The 12,288-nt window shown below is 38.6% G+C and overlaps 1 protein-coding gene across 1 annotated transcript in view; it reads left to right on the top strand.

Moving 5' to 3' along the window:
* The window catches only part of LOC101591121 (vomeronasal type-2 receptor 26), a 109,751-nt gene that overhangs the window by 14,777 nt on the left and 82,686 nt on the right, over positions 1 to 12,288 (top strand). Inside the window, exon 2 of the mRNA XM_012513109.1 lies at positions 8,116 to 8,913. Coding sequence (XP_012368563.1) covers positions 8,116 to 8,913 — 798 coding nt within the window. The remainder of the gene's footprint in view (positions 1 to 8,115; positions 8,914 to 12,288) is intronic.

Below are 12,288 nucleotides of genomic sequence, written 5' to 3'. Positions count from 1 at the left end.
GGTGTAGAGCTTAGATAGAGTTATTACCTTAGCACCAGGTCCGGATCTATGAAGTTCGGATTCCTCCAGGTGGGTGTTTGGATCTGGCTGCTGTGCTCCACTTCTTTCTGCTGCAGGCGTTAGAGTTGAACCCTTTGTGTCTCTCTGGCAAGATGTTCTGCTCCTGAATCAGCTGGGTGGGTCTTGCCTCTGGCCTCTGTGCAGGGAGTTCTGCTGAAGGATTCCGTGCTGGGCCTGCAGCCTGGGTTAAATGAGGATCTGCGGCCCCAGTCGTCTCACTCACTCACTGGGCCTGCGCTCTGGGTCTGTTCAGGATCCCGCGGCCTGGGTCATCTCACTCGCTGGGCCTGCACTCTGGGTCTGTTCATGATCCCAGCCTGGGTTGTCTCACTCTGTTATATTTTCTTGATTCAGTTTTGATAATTTGTACCGTTGTAGAAATCTGTCCATTTTTCTGTATTTTCTATTGTGTGAGAGTAAAGATTCTCAAAGTAATTATTGATAATCTTCTGAAATTCCATTCGGTCTGTGGTAATTACACCCTTTTCATTCCTTATTGCTTGTATTTGAATATTTTCTTTCTTCTTTTTGATGAGGTTAGCTAGGGGCTTATCAATTTTTTTTAATGTTTCAAAGAATCAACTTTTTGATTGCTTAATTTTGTGGACTGTTTTCTTCATCCTGATTGAATTAATTTCTGCTCTAATCTATATGATATCTTCCTGTCTTTGGGATTTGGGCTTGCTTTGTTCTTCCCTTTCTAGATGTTGGAGGTGCAGCACTAGGGTTTTTATTTGTTTCTATTCTCTTTTCCTAGTGTGTGAGTTCATAGCTATAAATTTCCTTCTGAGAACTACTTTCATCATATCTCATAAATTCAGATAAGTTGTGCTTGAAGTTTCATTGAATTGTTGATATTGTTCAATTTGTTCTTTAATTTCATCTAACCAAGTGGTTGCTGAGTAGAATGTTGTTTAATTTACACATATTTATGGGGGTTTTCTGGTTTCTTTTGTCATTTATTTCCAGTTTTATTGCAGTGTGGTCAGATAATATGCATGGTATAACTTCTGTTTTTGTGCATATACTTAAGCAACACTTATGGACTAGTATGTGGTCTATCTTAGAAAATGACCCATGTTCAGGTGAGAAAAATGTGTGGTTGGGTGGAACACTCTGTATATGTCCACTAAGTCCATGTGTTTCAAGCTCTGGTTCAATTTAATTACTTCTTTGATAATTTTTTGTCTGCTGAACCTATCTTTTTGGTACAGGGGTGTGTTAAGTTCTCCTGTTAGGACTGTGGTATTGCATATGAGATTTTTCATGTCTATTAAGATTTGTCTTATATAGTTTGGTGTTCTTTGTTTGGTGCATACTTATTTATGAGTGTTACTTCTTCCTCTAGAATTTTCCCCTGACTAATATAGAGTGTCCCTTCTTATTTCATTTGATCATTCTTAGTATGAAGTTGAGACTGCCTGAGAACAGATTTGCTACCCCTGCTTTTTTCTGAGGTGCTGGGGCATGTAGTATTTTTCTATCCTTTGGCTTTCAGCCTATGAATTTCTTTATGAGTTAAGTGTGTTTCTTGTATATAGTAGATTGTTTGATTTTGTTTCCTTGTCCACTGTGTTGGTCTGGTACTTTTATTTGGTGAATTGTGTCCATTTACATTGATGCTTATAATTGAGATGAATTGATTTATGATCGACATATTTTTTTTAACCCTCTGTTGTTTACTCCTTTTTCTGCTGTGTTTAATGGTTTGCCTTGTTTAGTGGGTTCCTTCTGATCTCTGTTGTGTAGTTCTGATCATTTTGGTCCCTCTTTAGAGCATCTTTTAGTAGTCTGTGTAGGGTTGGCTTTGTCATCATGAAATTATTTATTTGTTCTTTGTCATGGAAGTATTTCACTTCTCCATGAAACTTTGAAGAGAGTTTTTCAGGTTATAGTAATCTGGGCTCGAATTTGTTTTCATAGAGGACTTGAAGTACTCTGCTCCATGCTCTTCTTGCCTTCATGGTTTGTGAAGAGAAGCCTGCCATTATTCTGATGCATTTCCATTTAAATATGATCTGTTTATTTCCTCTAGCAGCTTTCAGCATATTATTCTGGTATTTCTGGGATCTTGGCTATTATATGTCTCAGTGTATTTTTAATTGGGTTTATGTTCTTTGAAGTTCTGTATGCTTCAGTTACCTGAATATCAGATTGTTCCTTCATATTTGGGAAGTTTTCTGCTATTACTTCTGCCCATATTATTTTTATATCATTTGTATTGATTTGTTCTTTCTCCTTGATGCCTGTTAGTCTCACGTTGTTCATCTTTGCATCATCTTGCATGTGATGAATTATTTTTTCCTGCATTCTAGTTGTTTTTAAGAGATGTTTTCTTACCTTTTTACTAGGTGCAATGGCGTCTTCAAGATCTGAAACTCTGTCTTCACTTGCACTGAAACAGTTTTGAAGCTTGTGACTAAAATTTTACATTCCTCTGTATCTCTTTGACTCTGCTTCATATGATCTGTTTCTTTCTTGTATTGCTTATTCAAGGAATCCATTGTTTTTCTAATCTCTATTTTTTGAATCAGTGTCTTTTTGGGAAGCAGTCATTAATTCTTTTACTTCAGAATTATTTCTGTTCTGATTTCCTCTGTATATTTCTGCATTTGATTATTTACTTCAGACATTATTAATTCAGATATTTCTTTTTTATTTCAGAGGTTTTTTTTTCTTATCTGAGTTACTTTGTACCTTTCTGCAGTTGTTTCTTTACTTCAGATGCTGTTGATTCAGACCTTTCAACTCTGTGATTCCCAATTTCTTGTGTGCTAGTGTGCTCTGCAGTTGTTCTGGGTTGGCTTTGGGCCTGAGATAGAATTTTGCTTCTTCTCTTTGTCATTTTGTATAGCACTGCCTTGTGGACTTTAGTGTACAGATTTGCTGCCATTTTAACCTTAGCCCTTACTGAAAGTTGGGTGCAGAGCTATGAAGTTTGACTTTCTCCAGTTGTGCCTGGCTTGGGTCTGGCTGCTGTGCTCAGCTCCTTCCTGCTGCAGTCATTGAAAGTGAACCCTTTGTGCCCCTCTGGCAAGATGTTCTGCTTCTGGATTATCTGGGTGGTTAAATCTATTTTTAATTGATGCATTTTAGATATACATAATGATTACGTTCATTGCAGGAAATTTGTACCTGCACATGATATGTGTTGCTGCTTCTTTTCATGTTTCCTTTCATTCCCTTCAGAGACATTTCTCATCTTATTTTAAAAAGTTGTTTAAATTTATCCTGCAATTCTCCTTTGTCCTTTCCTACCTTTCCATTTTTCCCTGCCTCTGTGCTCTCCCCATTTGAACATTACCTTCCTGTTTTTTAAAATCTAGTATATATTTTGGTCTTATATTTAGGGTTTTTAGCACCAGAGAAACAATGTGGTATTAAATATTTGCATCCATGTTTTTTCACTTAAGATGATGGTCTTGTGGTGTGCCCATTTATCTAGAAATTTCTCTAGTTTGCCCATTTTTGTGGTTGAGTAGTACTCATATATATATATATTTTCTATATCTATTCATTGGCTCATGGACATAGGGGCTATTTCCAAGATTCAGCTATGACAAACTGTGTAGTTATAGACTTGTGTGTGTGTATTTTACTGTGGGTTGATATTTTCAATTCATTCAGGAAGATAGCAAGAAGGAAATACAGTGTCAAATGGAACCTGTATCTTTAGTTTTGTGAAGAATCTCCACATCAGTTTCTATAGTGGTTGCACCAGTCTACACTACTACAAACATTTGAAAAAACCTTCCTCCTTGTACATAGCCTCACTAGCATTTGTTTTTGGTTATTTTCTTGATAATAGCTTTTTATTTTTCTGGAGTGAGGTAGAATCTCATTGTTTTAATTTGCAACTCTCAAATGATCAGTGGTGATGAAATTTTTTTCATGTATGTATTAGCTCTTTTCATTTCTTCATCTAAGAAGTATCTATTTCAGATGCTTATTTCTGGATTGGGATTTTAATTTGTGGGTCTGATAGAAGTAAGATGTAAGTGCATACAATCAGCTCACCAAGAACAAGTCTAGAAAACAAAAAGATAGAAGCAAATGAAACACACATTTCTAAAAGTTCTCAAGTGATAGCAAATAAAGTAAAGAAAGTAATCTATGAGGCTGTACTGGAAATTAGATAAGAAATAATATATTAGGTTAAAAAAGAAATGAAAATATTCACAAAGGAATAGCTCAGAAAATCTAGAGTAGAGATAGATTAAAAAATAAATAACGAAAGGAAAAGGCTGTAAACTGTGAATGACTGATGTAGGAAGGAAACAGAATCCATGAAATGAATTCAATCAAATATCTAGGAAATCAGGGCGGCGACCTAGCGTGGCAGTTTCCGCGCTGGGCTCTGGAGTGCGAGGTCGCCGGTTCGTGCCCCCGTCCCGACTCTTTCTATTGAGAGATAGTGAGGTTAAGTTTAATAGCCTGAATCGTTTGATAATAACAATAAACTTGTCTTCTGGATGGTTAACAACCTAAATTTGCAGACCAAAATTAGAGGAAAAGGAGGGCTACAAGGAAAGCCAACATTTTGGCCCTAACCTTCTAAGGTCAATTAAGACTCAGGACCTATGAAAACTTGTACTGTAACGTCATGTACCTCGGTAGTGTCCCAAATTTTCTGATCAAGAAGATTATGGAGCCAAAGAGGAAAGTTATCAATGAAGTAGAGTGTGCCTAAGGAGAGTCACATGGAGAGAAAACATTCTCTCAGGCTTTCACAGAGAGCACATTGGCCAAGCAATGGCCGTGACTCATCCACATGGCTGACACTGACAAAGGTTCTACAATCTGAGGTACAGGATCTCAGGATAAATCCTGAGGGGATTTCACTGACCTTCTCAGACCCAAAAGCTACAACTCTTGTTACATAGGTCCTGCTTTACCTTGGTCTTAACCATGCAGTAGAAAAGTATGAAGACGAAATATAGGAAGTAAAGCCATGCTGTTATGCTGAGCTGTGGGGGACTCAGGTCAATAATTTCTGACATTGCCAGTTAAACAGAAGACCCAATGCTATTATGGTCTACTGAACTCTTTTAGAATATTTTGCTGAGTTTGCACACCTATAATATTCAAATAACAGAACTTAGAAAAAAAGGGGTATACAGATGAATGTCCATTTTGTATCTGTGTATTCAAAGTGGTTAGGATCGTTATATAGTTACATTCTCTTAATGAATAGAATGATTTGTTCTAATGGTGTTTGTAAATAGGATCTCAAGTCCGCATCTTGTACAGCAATTAACCACTAAGAAGAAAATATGTAGTGTGTTAGTTATTGAACCTGTCCTAGCGATTTGATTCGAAACTGTCTCATCGCTATTTGTTTATCAATAAAATTTTGAAAAAAACACCAAGTATCTAGGAAATAAAAAATTCCATTGAAAGCTGGTATTACCACATGAAAGAAACTGAAGATAAACCATCTGACATTGACAGGATCACAGATAAAAACTATTAAAATAATAGTTTAATAGCAATCATAAAAACTATTAAAAATAATGAGGTATCAAGCAATACCAATTCAGTAGCTGCACATAATACAAAGACAAACAATATAAGGCTGAAAGATGTCAATGAAAATGCAGGAGTCAACACAAATGAAACAAAAAGTCCAATTGCAAAAGTAATAGAAGAAAATTTCCCAAACATGAGATCAGAAACTGACATACATGTAAGTGAGGCATATAGAACTCTTATTTCCCATAGCGAAAATAAATCTACACCCAGACATACAATAATTAAGTTCCCAGACTCAGCACAAGAGCAGTTCATTAAAAACATTTAGAGAAGAAACATCACTTACATAGGAATGCCCATCAAAATCACAGCAGACTTTTCGCAAAAACCATCAAATCAAGAACTTGGAGTGGGGCTGGTGAGATGGCTCAGTGGTCTAAAGCACCTACTTAGAACAAGTTTAGCAAAACACATGGACCGCGGATCAATCCCCAGCACCACAAGCCAGCCAGCCCCGCCCCCTGGTGGGCTGAGCTGGCCACACACACACGCACACACGCAAAAATAAATAAATAAAAATTAAAAAAAAAAAAAGAACTTGGAGTAACATATTTCAAGTCCTTAAAGAAAACAACTAACCCAGATTATCATTGACAGGATATCATGTCTGCATTTTAGAGTATGAATAACCACTATGAAGACAACAATATGCAATGTATTAATTATTGAAATTGTCCTACTAATCTGTTTTGAAACTGTCTCATTGCTATTTGTTTCTCAATAAAATTAATTAAAAATAAAAAAACAAAAACAGAAACAAAATAACCAAGATCTCAGAAATTCAACAAAGGGATAGAGTATAATAAGCTCCTAGAGAGAATTAACTAGTCACCTAAAATGGAAAGCCCATCAGAATCATGGCAGATATGTCAACACAAATGATCAAATCAAGAGGAGCTTGGAGTGACATATTTCATGTCTTGAAAGAAAACAACTTCCAATCCAGATTGATGTAGCCTGAAAAACTATCATTTCAGGGATTTCCAAGTTCTTGTATGTCTTTGTGTCCTGGAGTTGTTCTGGGTGGGCTAGAGGATTCATATTGCCTTTTGCCCCTGTGTTTTGGTATTTTTGAAGATCTCAGAAATCACCTAGACAGGGTCCTACAGCTTCCCAGTCTGACTGCAATGAGTCCACAGATCACAGCTCTCCTGCCTCCCACAGGCCACTTAGAGTCCTTCTAAGTTCTTAAAAGTTTGCTTCAGCACCACCAGAGGCTCCACGCTTGTATGCTATGTGCTAAGGAAGATCAGAGCTTACCCGAGCCCTGCATGCTGCCCAGAATTTGTTTAATAGTGCCAGGAAAGCTGCTTTCCTTGGGTTCCAAGGTTTTGGTATGTTGTGCTCACATTGTTACCTGGTTCCAGAAATTTTTATATTTCTTCCATGTTTTCTTTTCAGACCATTGAATTATTACTTTCTAAGCATTTGTGATTTAATCTCCATGTTGTTTAGTTTTTATAGTTTCTTTTGCTGTTAACTTCTACTGCCATCCCATTTATATATGATAGAATTGAAAATGTTTTCTAATTGTTTTTCATCTACTCAGACATGCTGTATAATCTAGAGATTCTGTTCTGGGCATTGAGTATAGTTCATCTGCTGTTGGATAAAGTATTCTTCTGGCATCTGTTAAATCCAGTTTTTCACTTGTGAGATTCAACTGATAGTTTTTGATATTTTTAGCTGATTTATTTTTCTATTTGTGGGTAGGGATATCAAAACCCCCATTTTGATTATAATGATCACAATCCTTGCATGTCGAGTAGTGTTTGTTTTCTGAAATTGAGTCATAGACATTCAGAATATTAATACATCTATCACTTGTCTCTGAATCAGACCTGTTAAGTACATGTATGGACCTTGTTACTCCATAATGCAATGAGCCTTTTTTGGCTTGACTTTGTCACTTCTGTCTTTCACATTGAGATAGGGTCTTTCTATGTAGTTCACATTGTACCTGAACTCAGTATAAACTCATGCTTACCTTGAGCTTGGATCAATCTTCCTGTCTCAGCCACCTGAGTGCTGAGACAACAATCAAGGCCACTACTTATAGCTCTCTCATAGCAACCTCTTTTGGCCTTTATGATCAGCATTACTTTGAAATCTATTCTGTCAGTGGTTGCAGTAACTACTTATAGCACACTTGTGGTCTGCCTGCAGAAAATATGGGTTTCCACTTTTCAATTTCAGTGAAAGTAAGTCTTTATGGGTGAGGAGTGTCTCTTGTAGGCAGTGTGGTGGTGGACTTTGGTGTTCACTCAAACATATTATCAGTATTATGCCCTTGTGTTTCTCAAGAAATGATGGTGTCTACTTTCTGCTCTGACCTAGGTGACTAGCTTCCCTGTACTGAAGATAGGCATGGAATATGCTTTGCAGAAGTACAGGTCTGGCAGAGTGCCCAGGCCATACAGAGAATCTGGCCTTTCTCACTCTGCCTTTATTCCCCAAATCAGCCTGTGAACATCCTGATTCTGAGTCTTGGTCTTTCTTTCTGTGCCCTGGGTCTCCCCACAGGTCAGCTATGCATCCACACTACCCAGCCTCAGTGACAAGACCCAGTTCCCATCATTTCTGCGCACCCGTGCCAGTGACCTCACGTCCACCTACGCTGTGACCCAGCTGGTGCTACACTTGCGATGGTCCTGGGTAGGCATTCTGGCCCAAGATGATGACTTTGGACAGCAGGCTGGCACTCTGGCCACACAGGAGTTGGGCCAGGGAGGTGTTTGTATCAACTTTCACCTGCATGTCCCTTCCTGGCAGTCCCCTGAGAAAATTGATGATATTGTGCAGAAGATGGGGAAGAGCACAGCAAAAGGGGTCCTGGTGTTCCTGAGTAATACAAATTTTGAACTCATCCTGCGGCGCCTCGTAGGCATCCGTGTCCTCGGTCAGGTCTGGGTCAGTGAAGGCCTTTTGCACACGGTGATTGCTCTAGTCACACCGGGTGCCTCTTGGGTTCTGCAAGGAGCTTTTGGTCTTAAAATACGCAGTAGCCATGCGCATGGGCTCCAGGAGTTCTTTGAAAGCCTGCACCCCAGTCGGACCCCAGAGGACATATTCTTGGAGAGGTTTTGGGAAGCCACCTTTGGGTGTATGTGGCCAAATGGTAGTGACACTGTGACAAGGGATGTGAAGCTTTGCTCAGGCACTGAGAATCTCAGAGGCCATGAGTATCCTTTCCAGGATGTGAGTAGAGTGGATGCTGCATACCCAGCTGTCTACACCATTGCCCATGCCCTGCAGGACCTGGTGACCTGTGAACACGAGGTTAAGGCACGTGGAGATCTCGGACACCTCCAGCCCTGGCAGGTGAGCAGGGTCATGGGAGGGGAAGAGAGCCAACACTCACAGTACAACTGTGCCGAGAAATGCCACCTGTCAGGCAGACACCTCTGGCTGCATTACAGTTGTGTCTGAAAGGAGCATAGGAGCAAGAGTCCCAAAGCCATATTGGCTGTGTAAGCTCAGAAGGATTCCATTCACATGGTATGGCTCCATTTAGCATAGTCTGAATGCCTCTTACAATTGAAATCTCAGATCTATTGTACAGTTTTGGTGTGTATTCCAAATTTTACCTTTGTGAACAATATTTGATTTATATTAAATGCATCATCTATATTTGAATTGAAGGTGAATAGCAAAAGCTTTTAGTGGGTGTGATTTACATGCATGAGATATGCTGTTACTAAACAGCCTTTTTGATAGCAGTGTGCTTTAGCCCAGGGATGTGCTCCTAGGTTCAAGGGCCACAGCTCGGTTTTTGTTTTATTGCACATAGGTTGTGGCTAACTCTGTAAGTTCCCCAGACCTTCTTCTACTCTTGGCTGTGTCCAGGTTCAGTCTTCATCTTGTGCCTCTCTGGAGGCCAAGTCTGTGTTCACACAGGGGTTATTTTAGCCCACTTTGTTCTCAGGGTTATGGAGGAAAGTCCCTTGCTAAATGTTCTCTCTCCAGAAAGACATCACAACCTGGAGGCCTCCCGACCAGAGCTAATCAGGTCCCTGTTCCTGACCTCCCGTTTTCTTCATGTTCCCGGCCACTCAAGGCTTTCCCTGTGGTCTCTCCAAGCCATTGTGCCCAGAGTGATGCTTCACTGGATCTTTGCAGTTGTCCTGAAAGGAGGTTCACAGGTGGAGCCTTGTAGACATTCTTGCCACAGAACTCAGAATTTGGGGACCATTTGTGTATTGATATGAGACAAGCCTGATGTCCTGAAGGAGTGAAGAGCAAGAAACATAGCCCGAGGAGCCCTGTTATCTCCTGTACATTGCAGGAAGCTGGAATAAGAAAGCCACAGAAAACAGCAGTTCCTGGAGGTGCCCTGCCTGTTCTTTTGTCCTCCTGGGATGTTACCAGCTAGTGATACATGAACTTAGAGTTTGGTGAATGCTGGAAGGCAATGTAGATAGCAGTTCATTTACACCAAATTAAAGAGGCACATTCCTTAGCCTGTTTTTAACCCTCAATAAATGTGAGAAGCTTCTGTGGTTAGGACCTCACTTATAGCAAGACTAAGCTCCTGAGACCTCTAAGGATATATTCATTGAGTTTTCCTATCATTTCTTTTGGCTTTGACTGATAACACACAACAATTTTGCATTGGAAAGTAGGTTGTTGGGCTGAGGAAAGCAGCACAAGTATCTGTAAGGTTAGGTGTTCTTATTGCTTGAAAAAGAAGAAACAAATTTCCCCTTATTCAAAAATGGTGTACTCATATGGTTTTAAAATGTTATTATGTATATAGATAAATTTCTAGACTGGTCAAATTGAATTTTTCAAAGATGGATGGTATAAGTAGGAAAGGTAATTCAGATTTTATATATTAGGAATGATTACTTAGGGTTTTATAATTAGTATGTTCAATAGCACGGGAAAGCTTGAAATATCCAGAAAATCTTATTCAAAGTCATGAAAGACTTATAGAATTAAAAACTCAAAAATGTTGATAGAGATATTTAAAAAGATCTAACTAAATAGAGGCACACAACTGTAACACTTCAGATATTGGTAGAATCAATATTGTTTTGATGTCATTCTCCTTAATTGATCCATGGATTTCATGTAATTCCTTAAAATATCACCAGGATTTTTATGGTATCTTTTTAAAACATTAATGTTTTTCATTTTATTTTTTAATTTTCTTTTTCTTTAAGCACATGTTTTATTTGTATTTTTCCATAATTTTATTGAGAAACAAATAGCAATGAGACAGTTTCAATCCAAATTGGTAGGAGAGTTTCAATAATTAACACATTGCATACATTCTTCCTAGTGATTAATTGCTGTGCAAGATGTGGACTTGATATCCTATTTACAGACACCATTAGAACAAATCCCTGTATTCATTAAGATAATGTAACTATGTATCTATCCTAAAAACTTTGAATGCAAAGATACAAAATGGACATTTATCTGTATCCCCTTTTTTGTTGTTTCATCATTTAAATATTGTAGGTGTGTAAACTCAGCAAAATATTCTAAAAGAGTCCAGCAGCCCATAATAGTATTGGGTCTTCCACTTCACTGGCAATGTCAGAAATTGTTGACCAGAGTCCCCTACAGCTCAACATAACAGCATGGCTTTACTTCTTATACTTTGTTTTCATACTTTTGTGTTGGATGGTTAAGACCAAGGTAAAGCAGGACCTATGCAACAAGAGTTGTAGCTTTTGGGTCTGATAAGGTCAGTGAAATCCCCTCAGAATTTATCCTGAGATCCTGTACCTCAGATTGTAGAACCTTTGTCAGTGTCAGCCATGTGGATGAGTCACGGCCATTGGATGGCCAATGTGCTATCTGTGAAAGCCTGAGAGAATGGTTTCTCTCCATGTGACTCTCTTTAGGCACACTTTACATCATCGATCACTTTCCGCTTTGGCCCCATAATCTCCTTGATCAGAAAATTTGGGACACTACCAAGTTACATGATGTTAGAGTAAAAGTTCTCATATGTCCTGAGTCTTAATTGACCTTGGAAGGCTAGGGCCAAAATGTTGACTGTCCTTGCGACCTTTCCTTTTCTGTAATTTTGGTCTGCAAACTTAGTTAAGACTAAGGTAAAGCAGGACCTATGCAACAAGAGTTGTAGCTTTTGGGTCTGAGAAGGTCAGTGATTTGTTCTAATGGTGTTTGTAAATAGGTTATCATGTTCGCATCTTGTACAGCAATTAACCACTAGGAAGAATGTATGCAATGTGTTAATTATTGAAACTGTGTTACCAATTTGATTTTAATCTCTCTCATTGCTATTTGTTTATCAATAAAATTATGGGAAAAAATAAAAAGAAAAATACCTGTTCCATGTTATGCCTAAGATGTTTGATATTCAGACAGATAGTGAGGTTAAACTTAACAGCCTGGATTGTATGGTAATAACAATAAGCTTGTCTTCTGGATGGTGAACAACCTAAGTTTGCAAAGTACTCTAAAAGAGTCCAGTAGCCCATAATAGTATTGGGTCTTCCACTTGACTGGCAATGTCAGAAATTGTTGCCCTGAGTCCCCTATAGGTCAACATAACAGTATGGCTTTACTTTTTATACTTCTCTGCTGGATGGTTAAGACTAAAGTAAAGCAAGACCTATGCAACGAGTTGTAGCTTTTGGGTCTGATAAGGTCAGTGAAATCCCCTCAGGATTTATCCTGAGATCCTGTACCTCAGATTGTAAAACCTTTGTCAGTGTC

Source organism: Octodon degus, unplaced genomic scaffold (genome assembly GCF_000260255.1).
Source record: "Octodon degus isolate 3935 unplaced genomic scaffold, OctDeg1.0 scaffold00322, whole genome shotgun sequence".
In the NCBI taxonomy this organism is placed as follows: domain Eukaryota; kingdom Metazoa; phylum Chordata; class Mammalia; order Rodentia; family Octodontidae; genus Octodon; species Octodon degus.
This window is presented reverse-complemented; position numbering and strand designations above follow the sequence as displayed.